Genomic DNA, 14,464 nt, shown 5'->3' with positions numbered 1-14,464 from the left:
ATTGTCCCAGACATGTATCATCATCACCCTACTTCAGGGTTTGGAACGGCCAGAAACTTTTTCAAAGTGAGATACACTGAAGTTCATCGTCCCCAGACAGTGACATGAGTGCACAGTTCACCTTCCTCTCATCTATCAAAGGATGAGTACAACCCCCTGCTTCATTTGTATTCACTTCCAAAGCCAGAGCAGGCTTGCAGAAGTGGCACCGGCATGCAGGCAGCTTTTAAATAGAGAGAATAAGTACACGTTCATTCACAGTGATTTCTGAAGTTAGCTAAGTGGTTCCAAGAGCTGTGCTGCTGCTGCAGAGCACACTGATCCAGCCTCAAGATTAAAAAACCACTGAGTCTCTCGTTACACTGGCACCAATCTGGAGGTACAATCTAGCAGTTGATGGGTTGAACGCATGAAGATGGACAAAGCTCAACATGCTGTACATGGTAGTGATGACAACCAATCTTCAGGGATGGACTCTGCTCAAGACTGACCTCCTAAATGCAAAGGTGGTCTAAGGAAGGACAATTGGTGAAGCGACAACAAAGTCACAGGCGCCTTAAGCTTACTGATGAGCACAGGAAGTGTGAGCCTGAGGCCCTGTTTACACGTTTTCAAGTAAAAATGGAAAACGTTCTCTTTGTGGCTCAGTTTATGTGACGACGATGCACGCAGCAACTGAACTTTTTGAAAACTGCTTCCATTGTGGAACTTTTCAAAACCGCTTCGACTCCATGTCTCCATGTAAACAGGGGGGAATTCAATTTTTTTCTGAAGCGCTGCTACTGCGTGTGCGCCCTATGGCCATAGTGGATAGTTGTTCTGCACATCTGTGAGAAGATGGGTAAAAACGACAATGTTTGCCTCCAGAGTGTCAGAACTCCCAGTCCATAGTCTCCTGGGACTGGGTCGTTTTATAGTTGAGACTCACTAATAAAATCTAACTTTATCATCTGTATATAACAGGGGTCTGCAAAAATTAAATCTTTTCATTTGAATCGTTGTCCTGTTAATGGGAAAGAGTGTGAGCCAGATCAAGTAGAGAAGCTGCTGCCGAAAACGTTAATGCTCGTCATCAGGAAGTTGTCTGAATACCAGTAGGGATGCCTAGGCTAACTATTTAAAGGGTTCGGGTTAACCCTAACCCGGCAACAATGATATACGTGTCACAGATTGTGAAACATAGTGCTCTAAGATGATTAATCATTGTCCCTTTGGCATGATGTGGCCAAAGGGATGTTGGCCTGGGGAACTGATGGAATCAGTATTTTTTATGGATAACAAGTTGGAAAGTTGTATAATACTGTATGATCTTTTGTTAGCCATCTGGATTTTTTGTTAAACATCCTGCAGACTGTTCGCTGGATCAGATGTACTCAATATAAGACAGGTAGTTGTAATTGTAAATACAGAGTGATATATAAAATTGACGGTTGTCTCCTTGTTTCAGCCCTGCAGTTGTCGGTGAGTTGGCCAACAAGATGCTGGGTTTCAACCTGACCACTAAGCAAACGCCTAAAGATGGAGTCAAAGTCAAAACGGTGAGCCAAAGCACAGACCGAAAGAAAGACATTTGTCTTCTTTCTCACCTCGTTTTAAGTCATTTTGTGTTCAGTAATGCAGTTGTGGAAAAATTAATGTCCACGAGGGCAGCCTGGCTCCTTGGTTGTGTGTTTTGTGTATTTTTTGCTTGTGTTTCTGCGTTTAAATAGTCGCTGTCCACTGTTGTTTACTGTTGGGTTGTGGTGGCTGGTGTTATGGCTCATTGCATAAATTGAACTAGGCCCACTGTGAATATAAAGTGTTTGGTAAACAACTGTTTCTATGTGCCACTAACAAGCAGGAATATCATTTTCTCTGCTTGCATGCCACATGCAGTCCCTCCTCAAACAGACATTTCCAGGTGATGAGGCCTCCTCAGTCTGTGGCTTGTGTGTGCATCCTGCTCTCTTCTTCTTTGTCTCTCCTCGGCTCTGTTTCCCCCTGCTACCCCTTTACTTTCAGCCAACTCCTGTTACCGCTCCTTCCGCAGAGTTTAGCTGGAATCAAACGGGTGCCACGCTTGTCAGTTTTCCAGAAAAAACACCTACGGCGAAAGGAGCGGGCTCAGAATTAACTCTGAGGAGAAAGGCAAACGGCAAAATAAACTTCAATTACTTGCGAAGTAAGAAAAGACGCGACCTCCAATTGCACATCGACCGTAATTGTCCCACCAAGAACATCGCCTATGGCGCAGAAATCAGACCTGGCAAAGAGCAGCCTTTGACTGACCTGCAGGATCGAGTGCAGTGGCAGTGTAGTCAGAACCTGGTGTTTCAGATGACAGCCAGAGCTCAGCTGTCAACCTGCCAAAGGAGCTTGCATCAGCCCTCCACCCGTACTGCACCACGGAGGAGGGAACGCCACAGTAAAAGGGGCAGCACTTCTGCATCTACATGGATTTGCTGTCATAGCACTGATAGATGAGTGAGCAGGGAAGATGGGGGGGGGGAGAGAGACATGGGGCGTAGAAAGTGGTTGAGGTAGACGGTGGCAGGAGACAGGATTGGGGTTTGAGGTGAGAGCGAAGGAAAAGAACAAGGCTGTGGGAACAGAATGTGTTCAGGTTGGGAGAAGACACGGGCAAGTCAAACGACGGGGAACAAGAGAGCGTTTGAGTGACTCGGGAAAACATTTGGACAAGAAGATAGGCGCGCTGTCTGTTAACGCCAAGCAGAGAGAAGGCTATCCATCCTCATTGACTGGGCGATAGGGTGGAGGCAGAACATAAGGGCTGTGCATGTTCAAACAACCTCCCCATCCCGAATGCCTGCAGCTCATTAACCACCACAGAACTGATAGTTCCCTGTCAAGTTTCTTTTTTCTCCTCCAAATGAGCTTCTTGCTTGCTTCCTCTCCTCGCTCTCTGTTTGAGTGAGCATCCAATTCCTCTCTATTTGCCTTTCTGTTCTCCGTTCCACAGCATCAGGGATTTCCTCAGAGCTGTTCTCCAATTCTGTCGGTCCGTGGCTCCTGCTTATTTGCCTGTGTCTTCAGCTCAGTTTTAAATGTTATGTAACTTTTAAAGTTGCCATCAAATGGAAAAAGTCAGAATCTTGGTTTGCTTGCTGAATGCTAAGCGTTAGGTCCCACACCTTGGCCTTCTTTCTAATGCAGTTTGTCTGTGCAGGTGATGGTCGCTGAGGCCTTGGACATTACCAGGGAGACATATTTTGCCATCCTTATGGACCGCTCCTGCAACGGCCCCGTCATGGTGGGAAGCCCCCAGGGCGGTATGGACATCGAGGAAGTGGCTGCGAGCACCCCAGAACTCATCTTTAAGGTGCATCATTTCAGATTTCTTCTCATCATTTCAACAAGATGTAGAAAGAGAACCCTTCTGAAACTGTCCGGATTGCCCTAAAAGAGTCCCTTTTTTTTTTTAAGTAGTTGTTTTATTGGGAAATAGATCAATTTTGTCTGGCCCAGAGGAGCAATTTCATCAAGTTGCAAACCTTTTGCTATCTTTATTCAGAGATCTTCATTTATAATTGACAAAAGTTTTTCGCTTGTGTGTTGAAATCCTGCCCGGCTGCCCAGGGAGGTTTCGAGAGCCATGCTGTCTTCAGTTTGTACTCTCTGCTAATTCACATTTCAATTTGTTGTCCTGTTTGCAAAGACACAGCAGAAGCAGGAAATAGTGCGCACATGCCGCAACACACTGGAGCTTAGCATGAACAAATACACACTCGGGAACAAGTCCTCTGTGGCTGGTAAAAACCTTCGTTCGGTGTTGCTTGCAGTTGCTTAGCACTTCATTTTTGTCATTGCTAACGGATGCTCAGATGCTTTACTCACATTCCTGTCATTGCCTGCTCCTATTTATAAGTAAGTGTTGTATAGATTTGCCTCAGTTTTTCTTTCTTTTTTGTGAAATTCATAAAAAAAAATTTAAGTTATTGAAGCTGGCGTCAAATTACAAGCACCTCATGCTGCAAGAGTGACGTCACACTAACGAGGTTTTTCTTCTCCCAGTCTGAATGTCAACAAAAGAGAGTAACAAGGTTAACAAGAGTAACAGGGGAAAAATACTCACACGCCGCTTTTAACTTAGTAACTCAGGCCTTCTTTACACAAGAACATTTCAAGTGAAAACGGATCGTGTTAGCATTTTATTTTTACTTAAAGTTTTGCACTTCCACGGCAAGGTTTTGAAAATGATGTCCATTTGTTCGGCAGAAATAGAAAAAAAGATGTCGTTTTCAAGGTTAGACCATTAGTGGGTGCAGTTCTTTGTTTTTGTAATGAAACCACACACACATACACACATATATATATGTATATGCGTGTATATACCCTCTAAAAAGTCCCTTGAGAATGTGGTCTGGGAGTCATGTCACTCGGGAGGCCGTCATTGTTGTTGTTATTTATTATGGCTGCGGCGCGCATGCGCAGTAGCGGTGTCTCAAAAAAGGTGCGTTTTTCCCCGCAACTACAGGAGTATGGAGTCGGAGCGTTTTCAAAAAGTTACTGTTTCGGTTGCATTGTCGTGAAAACGGACAACCAAAGTTTTCTGTTTTCACCTGAAAACATTTTGGAAACAAAGCGGAAGCTTAACTTTTTTTTCTTTTTTTTTTTTTTCTGATTAAATTAGCCTTGAAACAGTTTGTGATATTGGCCACCTTGAGTAAAAGACATACCATCTTGGTGATGGCTTTAGTTTTGTTTAAAATCCAATCAAACGTTGTACTGTGAAAGCGGTATGTGGATGGCCAGTTGTACAACCTCATTAAATCCTTGTTGCAGTGTCGCCGCAAATTCATTGATAAAACCGCACAAACCTCACAGTTTTCAGGAGCCTTAAGTTGGCTTGTGAAACACAACTTAAAAGGATTCCCCACCTCCCTCAAACTATTTGGTTAGTTGAGTGTTATACAAACATTTTACGGCATAGAAAAAAAGCTTGTTGTTATTCTTCGGTTTGGTTTATTGTACAGGTTATGGTTGGTTGGCAGGATTGGTTCATACTTACAGTTTTGTCTTATTTATATATAGTCTTATTCTTATTCTTATTCTTATTCTTATTCTTATCCCCATAATTTTTCCAGTCTCTCCTCCCTCATTTCATTCTATTTGTCACTCCCTAATAGCAATACACTTTAATATGAACATTTGAATTTTCTCATTACCGTCAAGCGTTTGAGTCTCATTTTCTCACTCGATACACGCCCTCCTTTGTCTCCCTCTCTCTTTCCTCTCTCACTGTAACTCTTACAGGAAGTCATAGATATATTTGAAGGCGTGCAAGACGAGCAGGCGCTCCGCATGGCAGCTAATTTGGGTTTCAAAGGACCTCTGCAGAAACAGGTAATGGGCGCCCTGACGGCATCAGAGTCACAATGCAAAGAGGCTGCGGAGAGATCTTGGATTCCAACACGCATGTAGACAGACAGCCGCATGCCCGTTCCCAAACACACCTCACTTTGGCTATTATTAGTTTTCCAGAGGCAAGTTGTGAAGTGTCATTACACGTGGCTGACTTGCCAGGTGGTCTATTGTGATATCTGGCAGTGAAGCACAGCTCTGTGCCAGGCTGAGAGCCCAGATCACTAATGATACCATTATTTGATAGAACATGCCACAGATTGATTTTGTGAGCGACAAAAAAACAAAAAAAAAAACTCATCTCAGTTGGGTAAGCTATGATTTTAAAGACGGTGAAACAAATACTATTTTTGTCACGCCGGTTTTTTTTCCAAATCTCTTTTTTTCTGCGGGGAAACAACAGAATCACCCAGAGTTCACACTCGGAACGGGCATGTGTGCTTAAACGACTTCATTTCATGGCGTTTTGTTTTTTTTCTCTCTCTCCCGGCTTTAGAACACCAACTTGTTTTCATTTCCCACCGATATCGCAGTTTGAGCAGTCCGATTAGTTCTGAAATGGAAGATGGTGGGCTATGTAGTCTGGTTGAGACCAACTTTGTTTTATTCTTTTGAAACGTGCAATCAAAGATGTATGAAATGACTGGTTAAGTGTCTGCATTGTTGGCATACTTTTTCTGGGGCTTTGTGTGAGTCAGCCTGTTGAATTACAGCAGCACAGTTATGTATGTTGTAGTAGTGTGTGACAGAAAAAAGATGAGGTTTGGAGGCGTGACGAGTTTGTTGAGAGATCTTGTTGTGTTCACAAGGTAAATTAAACTTAGATGACTTAGACAGTTGGGTTTCAGACAGTAAATATTAAGGCCTCCGTTTTACACGACAATGATTCAAGTGAAAACATTTTATTAGATTGTATTTTTTTTTGCATTTTTGATTCAGAATAGTTTCACGTTTATACGGAAATGTTTTTAAAAACAATGGAGTTAGGATGTCTGGCCACTAGTTGGTGCTGTTGGTTGTTTTGTTTTGGGGTTTCACTTCAAAATCGCCATGTAAACGGAGGCTAAATGAGTAAACTTAGGTGGTGTCACATTTCACATTTAAACAGCACACAAACTGAGGAAACTTATATTCAGAAGATATTTTTTAATTTTTTTTATGTAATGTTGCTTATTGGCATGAACTCTTTTTAGTCTTTCTAAATGCTGCCGCATTTGTCATGAACATGCATTTGTGGGATGAGCCGCGGCTGAGTATTTGGGTTTCACCATAAATGAATGTTCAAATATTCTCCACCAGCAACTCAGCGCTTATTCTGCTGTACACTTTTTTTGGAGGTTTGGATGATTGCGGTCTAAAGAAATGAGAAATATTGGTGATTTACCCTTTTTTTTCAGAGCAACATCAACCCACATACTCATTTGAAAAGGAAATAACAGGCTTCCCACCAGTGCAACTTGTGACATCAAAGAAATAGTCTACCAAACACCTATTCTAAATAGCCATCCTATATGTAATGACATCTGGTCAAAGCTGATATGTGTCTCAATCCTTGTCCTTTTTGCTGGTTTTTGCACCTTTTGAAAAAGCAATGAATCGCATTCTGCCTTTCATACACATTCATGCTAAACAAGCTCCGGCGGCGCGGCGGTGAAGGTGATTTGCCATGTTTTATGTAGCCTGTGTGGGATGCTGAGTGGCCTTGGCGGGGCCGACTGCTCAGAGCTGAACCATCAGGTAATTATTGTCCTCTGTGGACCTCACAGGCAGCAGATCAGATTAAGAGGCTCTATGATCTGTTCCTGAAAGTCGACGCCACTCAAGTCGAAGTCAATCCTCTCGGCGAGACTCCCGAAGGACAAGGTACCTTGTAACACAGCAAATGCTCGTCTTTGTGGGGGTGTGTGTGTGTGTGTGTGTGTGTGTGTGTGTGTGTGTGTGTGTGTGTGTGTGTGCGTGGGTGCGTTTGCTTGCCTCTGTCTCATGCTTTATGTTTGTCTCTGCATGAGTGTTCTCCGTTGGGTTGCTGCCCATAAATCAAACGTAAGATGTCTGCACTGCATTTTCGATGCAGGAGCCTTCATTCCAGCATGGAGACCCAGCCACCTAACGCTGCGTCTCCTCGGGTCTGAATGCACTTAAAGACCATGAACTTTACAGTAATTGCAGCACATTGACATCAGCTTCTTGCCGGCATGACTTTGTCGAGATCAAAATCCGAATGGCTTCGGGGAGCGGAGCTTTTCTGTTTTTTTTTTTCTCAGTACGCCGATGTTTGTTGATGTTTCCTAGCTGTTGATGATTAAGTGAAGGCTTACAGTCTGTCATCAACAAGTAATGAGCAAATACAGATTACAGCAGAAGCTTCAGACACATCCTATTTAACTACTCGGGGTTGATCTGCGAATAACGATGAGAATGAAATGGATATACTGTATATCCATCAGCCCAACCACAGTGTCAGCAGCCCTGTGAAAGATGTTGAATTAATTTTTCCTCACTGTATGTCAGTTCTTAAAGACATTTTTTTTGTTGTTTGCTTTTTTTTAAACCTACAGCTGATATCTGAATTCATATAACACAATGCTCAAGAAAAGGGCTTCATATATGATACATCCAAGTTAAATGTCCATCTTTCATGCTGCTTTCTCTCACTTTATGTGCACTCATACACATTCCAGAAAGAAAAGGGCTCAAGACAAACCCGGGCTCAAACCTGGGACCTCCTCGCTATGAGTCCGAGCTGTTAACCAATAGGGATGCAATATACCGATACCAATATTGACTATCGGGTCCGATACTGCACCGTATACTCATGAAAGCTCCATACAGTTTGGAGATTTTCTGATATTAATGAGAATGACAAGAAGAAAGACCAGCACCAGCAACTTAATCAGCAGTGACATTTGGACCAGCAGAATTAGCCCGGTGTCGCTCATTAGTTTAATTGATCAGAGGATCCAGGAGGATTTTCCTCCAAACTGTGCTACATGCAAAAGGAATGCTGGAGCTCACACACAGCGGCGATGCTACATGATTAAAGTATGACTGATACGCTCAATAACAGCCAGCTGGTGGGTGTAACGGCACGCAGCAAGCTCGGTCCCTCAGTCCAGAGTACGCCATAGTGCAGTGCGTAGACGCAGTGTACTGGAGCCCTCAAGGCTGTTGGAGGTGTGCATAGTGTCGACAGGCTGCGTGGAGGATGGTTCACAGCAACGCACAGCCTCCGAACACCGTTTGCGTTTGGAGTATGAACTCGACTTAATGGCATTTAGTAAGTGCTCTTATCGGTACTCGGCATCAGTGAGTAGCTAAAGGTAAAAAAAAAAAAAGTGGTATGGGTGCGTCCCTATCAACCACCACACCACTGTGCAACCCTGTTAAAAGAACTAACCCCCAAAAAAACAGTAGTTGTCATGTTTGTTTCCTGCATTCTAAGAACACTGTTAATCACTTTGTTCACCTTCACACACACAACACAATGCCTGAAGTAGTTAGGTACACCCACCTGCAATCCTTCTGTCTTCAGCTGGATGAAAGGGAGATTATAACAAATTAAAAGATTAAAAAATAATCATCCTTAATTAACTGTCTTTATTGTCGTGCCGCCTGGCCTATTACATGTTCAGTCTATTGAAATTAACTTCCAGTAATTAGATTCCGGATCAATTTATTGTGCAGCCGAGCAATAAATAACGTCCCCATTGTCAGTCAACTGTGTGTACTTCAAGGATAAACTGTGAGACAAAGTCTGGATTCAGACCTGCAGCTCATCGCTGTTATGCTGCTGCAGCTTTGCCAGATAGCGCTACTAATATTGGATTAATGGAGCCGTAAATTAGCAGTTGGCCTTTCTCAACAAGCGACAGTGTCTTTCTTGTAACGCATTAAAAACAATGCAATAACATGCTTTCTTGAGTTGGCTGTCAAGAAATGCTCAAATTGATTATTTTGATTTATTTATTTTTTTTAATGCTTTGCATTAAAAGTCTAAATGTCTTTTATTAGAATTTCATCAAAAATGTACAGAGAAATGATGTGTCCCAGCTTCTGAATAATATTACTGCAATCCCAGTTTTAATGATTAAGATAACACTGCTATCTTGAACCGAGGTAAACAAACTCATCATCGCGCATTTAAATCAAGAGAAGGATAAAATGGAACACAGGAGCTACAATTTCTTTTCCCAATACATTTATGCACACTCGCTGTACAGCTGTGACGGTTTTCTGCTGTTTGTTTAGGAACAGTTTGCTGTAAAGCTATGGTAGCAGGGTATTCCTAAGCTTAAATCTAATCCTCAGGCGTCGTGAGAGGAATCGTTGTCATCTAGGCCCACGAGTACAACCAGAAAGAAGATGAAAATAAGTTATTTGTGCAAATTGCAAAAAAAACAAAATTTCTAATTTTCCCAAGAGTGAATCTACCAGTTTAACTTCTGTCAGATGCATTTTCTTTTTTTCTTTTTTTTACCCACTTTGAAGTGGGACCTTTCCCTTTATGCAGTACCTTGTGAATGTACCAGTAGTTTACCAAAGCTATGGACCGATATTATGGTGTAGTAGTTATCAACAAGGCCCTTTGTTTGAGTCTAGAATGAACCGGGGGCCTTTTCTCTGCTGAGCTTTCATGTTTTCTCTGGGCATGTATAGCTTTTCTCCATGTAGTCTAGTTTGCGTCAGTTTATGAAGACGTATCTGTGAATGTGATTTTAAAGGCCCGTTTACACAGCAACGTTTTAAAAACCACGTCTGTTTACATGAAAACGGCAGAAACACTGAAAAAGATGTAGTTCTAATGTAAGTCCACTCGTGGGTGTTGTTGTTTCTTTTGTAATGAAAGCACACACACCTTTGTATGGACAGATGAGGAATTTAATTAAATCAGCAATAATGTTGGTAATCCTTACAGTAATTGTAGAATTTGGACTAAATACAAACAACTAAGTAGATAATCTTAATGTCTTGGCCCTCTTCTTTTTGCCCTAATTTACACAAACTGTTGCTGTTGGGCCTGGTAGTTGGGATCGGCTCCATTCCCTCGTGACACTAAGGTGGACAAAGTGGTATGTAAGAGGGATGGATAGTACATTTCCTTAGCTTCTAGTGTGACAAAACATTGTTTACACCCTGTATCAAATGTTGCCTACTTTAATTCTCAAATAAACATGGTGAAATACGCGGGTAACGTTCGGTTTTCCCTGCTGATACAAATGGAGGTTAGCGGGTTAGCTTTTCAAGCGTTCCTCACTGATGAGAAAGCTATTATATGTAGACACAAAGCGTCATTCCAGCTCTTGTGATGCCAGTTCAGTTGAACTTGTGCTGAACTTGGTTTTTTTTTTCTTCTCCCCACCAAAGAAACAAGAGTTATTGTCGTGTGTGTGCAGTCGAACACAGATTGACTGTGATGTGTCCAGCGGAGAGGTATTACCGCACGCTGAAGATGCATCACTTCTTTGATGTAATTTAGTATATAAAAAAATAAAAAATAAAAACAGGAATCTTTTTCAAAGAATGCTTTATCAAACATTGACAAGATAAGTTTGTTATTTCATGGTTTCCTATGAATATTAATGAATAGAATGACTCCTTTCACGCGGCGGATTTGCACAGTGAGGTATGAGCTTCCTCCAGCAACCAGCAGGAAGAAGCGCCGGCTGTGATTGAAGCAGGTTTTGTAGGCAGGCTTCACATTAACATCAGCTCATTCTTTGGTTCGATTTGTTCACATGTCGCAAGGGAGTGCAGCTATTTTCCGGCAGGCATTCAACAAACGTGTATCGGAAAAAGAAAATTTCTCAAGGGTGGAAGATTTGTATTTTTTTTCTTCTTCGTTTTTTTTCTCTTTTTTTTTTCCCCCCTCCTGTCTCGTTTCGTAATAGCTGAATTCATTTTGTAGATAGTGAAAACAAAAGCAAGTTTTGTAGTGGGAGAACTACTCTAAGAGGAGGACCCAGTATGTCTACTCCCACAGTCCCAGGAGAGTCTGTCGGCTGCATGTAGAGAGTGTGTGTGTGTGTGTGTGTGTGTGTGTTTAGTGTACGTCTGTCTGTCCGTATGTCACTCTTAAAGAATATCCCTGTAATTCATACTATTATTATGTGACTTTTTTTTATGCCGTCTTTTAGCTCTGATAGACATCTTTGTGTGTCATTTGCTGCTCTTCTTCAGATGTACAATATTGGCAGTCTCACCGACGAGCTCATGCTAACTGTATATTTTGCTAATATGAAGCTACTCGAATGCAAGCCGCTAGCTAGGTAGCTTAGGCAAAGATTAAGCTTAAACTCGCCATTAAATCATAGAATACAATAAAGCCGTGAGAGAACTTTGGCCCTGTTTACAAGACAACCTTTCAAGTGAAAAGGCATAATGTTGTGTTTTTGTTTCAGACAAATGTTTCGGGTTTACATGTAACATTCTACAAATTATGCATTTATCCTGTTTGGCCACTAGTTGGTGCTGTTGTTTGCTTTTATAATGAAGCCACACATGTGCGCAGAGCACAGTTTGCTATGAATGTTAATAATGGCGAGAATAAGGACATTTGAATGGACAGACGACCAAGTTGGATTGCTGTTCCGTCGAGGTGCTGATGGGCAGTTGCAGCATTTCAATATAGTTGCGTTTCCCGTTTCCACGGAAACGTAGTCAGAGCATTTTCGAAAATCTGCTTTCGAAAAATTTTCATTTTTCATGACTCGAGGGCACAGTTGTCATGTACAAGCACACAAAATGACACAAATAGCGATGTAGCTTCAAAAAAACATTAGTAGACAATAGTTTCTAGGTTTATTATTACAATAGTTCTATTAATTAATTCACTCATCAGCTGAATCTTTTGTTTCTAGTGATTTTTTTTTTGTTTTGTTTTTTTACAATTGGCAACCTAACCAATAAACCAAACATAAACCAATACAATAAAATGGATATATTTTGTTAATAGATGGAGAGACTTAGATGCAATTTTTTCCTCCTTCATTATTCGGTTTGAAATTGTTCTTGACTGATCAGCCATAATTTAAAAACCGTCCGTTATCTCATAATGTCCCTTCACTCACTATCTGACCGAGATGAGCAGATTTTTCTTCTGTCTCTTTGAGGCCACTTTTAATAACACCCAAGCATTCCCTTTGAATCGGCTACAGTTAATCTCAATAATTTCAACCCACTTTTGTTACCAAAGCTACAGACGTTTAATGTTTTTGCCTCGTTTCTTAATCTTATGCAAAGCCATGTAACTGGCTGCGGGCCTCAGCTATATGATTACTTCACAGACACGTCAGTTGTGGCAGTCTTCTCATTAAACTTGCAAAAAATGCAAATAAGTACATTTTTATATATATTTTTTTTAATGTTGAACATTTTCTTTAAGTTTCAGTCGGTGTTTAAGCATAAGCTCTTTGACTAATTTGCACAACAACAAAAAAAAAAATAATCAAGCTCCAGGTGGCTTCATGAGTCTTTTGAAATTCACTCTCTTTGAAGTATTAAGAAAATGTCCATTTACTATAATAGTCTTTCCCTCAGAGGCAGTGTCAGATACACACACCTTAGTGAGCCAACCGCTGAAATAATTAAGACCAGTAGGCCGAGGGGAGGCCCTTCACTTCATTAATTTCAGGTTTTAGAAATGATAATTAGCCAGCTTTTCATGTCTGAAACCTTCCTCCCCCACTCTCCTGCCATGTTTTCTCCTCTCCCGTTCCTCGCCGTCTTCACTCCTAACTCTTGTCTTTTCTGTCGTCGTCCCCGCCCGTCCGTCTCCTTTCCCCAGTGGTTTGCTTCGACGCTAAGATCAACTTTGACGACAACGCGGAGTTCCGTCAGAAAGCCGTGTTCGCCATGGACGACATGACTGAGAGCGACCCCACAGAGACGGAGGCAGCCAAGTGGGACCTCAAATATATCGGTCTGGACGGAAACATCGCCTGCTTCGGTAGAGATACAAAGGATGCAGGCACTCGTAACAGCGCGCACACACACACACACACACGGAAGCACGTCCCCTATCCAGTAAATGAATTCTCCCGTAAGCGAACCCCTGTTGGCATATGGCTTTAATGCGTCTCTAAAGTCACATAAGTGAAAAGCTCGGACACAGTTAAAACTTCGTCAAACTAAAGGCAGCCTGGGCTCCGCTCCAGTCCACATTACAAGCCGCTTTCTGAGGACTCCAGAAGGAACGCTGCCGTAACCAATGCGTTCTAATTAGCCATAATCCACCCAGAAAGTCTCCAGCGAGCCAGATTGTTAGCATTCTCATTAAAGGCCCCCTCTCTTGTCATAAATCAAAGCTTTTACAGTGTACGGCAGCACTAACAGGTGCTCTTGCTTCTTACCCCATAGCCTCATAAACACATTAGATGTCTGTTAGCACGAGTCCCCCCTTCACGCACACTCACACACCCCATTTCTGCATCCCCAGCTCCCAGACTCTTAAAGTAACAACAGCTTTTAAGGCCCTGCAGCTTCCTTGAGAGCTCTGTAAGCCACCAAAGTGACAGCTGTTAAAGCGAATTTCCCTTTTATCGAGACCTCGGTCGGGGAGCTTGCCAGGACACAAGTTCAGCTTGGCTAAACCAAATGAGGCAAGACATTTTTGTGCACTTGGCTCCTGCACAAACCCAGCAGGGTGGAGGCGCTGGCAGTTGGCTAAATGATGACACAGTCCACAAAAAAAAAGGCCAAGCCGAATCCCCTTTAATCAAAACTCTTTTTCTCTGAAGTTGAGGGGTGACTTATCATCACAATTTCTCTCTGTTGCTTGACTTGAATGCTCCTGATTAGAAGATTTCCAACTGATTCGCTTTTTAAGTCTGACATTTTTTCCGGCTATTTGCTCCTATTTGGTGGATAATTTAGTGCTAGATTCCTTTGTGGGTGTTCTTACGGTGCAGGCCATCTTTCCTTCAGTGCCGGTAATGTTATTTTAATTAATTCATGTCTGCTGGCATGGCACTCTCCTCTCCGGGAGTTTTGTTTTAATTTCTGGACCTCGGCCTGTATTTCACGGCCAAATTCCGTCTCATCATACTTAACAAATGCATAGAATTTCAAATTATTATTACTGGATATTACTATTAACTAGTGATAG

The 14,464-nt window shown here is 42.1% G+C and overlaps 1 protein-coding gene across 1 annotated transcript in view; it reads left to right on the top strand.

Annotated features, from left to right (window-relative positions):
- Nucleotides 1–14,464, top strand: part of suclg2 (succinate-CoA ligase GDP-forming subunit beta) — a 121,185-nt gene that overhangs the window by 50,233 nt on the left and 56,488 nt on the right. The window contains exons 4-8 of the mRNA XM_080460891.1: nucleotides 1,448–1,538; nucleotides 3,167–3,319; nucleotides 5,254–5,343; nucleotides 7,128–7,224; nucleotides 13,145–13,306. Coding sequence (XP_080317017.1) covers nucleotides 1,448–1,538; nucleotides 3,167–3,319; nucleotides 5,254–5,343; nucleotides 7,128–7,224; nucleotides 13,145–13,306 — 593 coding nt within the window. The remainder of the gene's footprint in view (nucleotides 1–1,447; nucleotides 1,539–3,166; nucleotides 3,320–5,253; nucleotides 5,344–7,127; nucleotides 7,225–13,144; nucleotides 13,307–14,464) is intronic.

This window comes from Lipophrys pholis (assembly GCF_963383615.2).
Source record: "Lipophrys pholis genome assembly, chromosome: 4".
Lineage (NCBI taxonomy): Eukaryota > Metazoa > Chordata > Actinopteri > Blenniiformes > Blenniidae > Lipophrys > Lipophrys pholis.
Note: the sequence above shows the minus strand (reverse complement) of the source record. Positions and strands in the feature narration are given on the sequence as shown.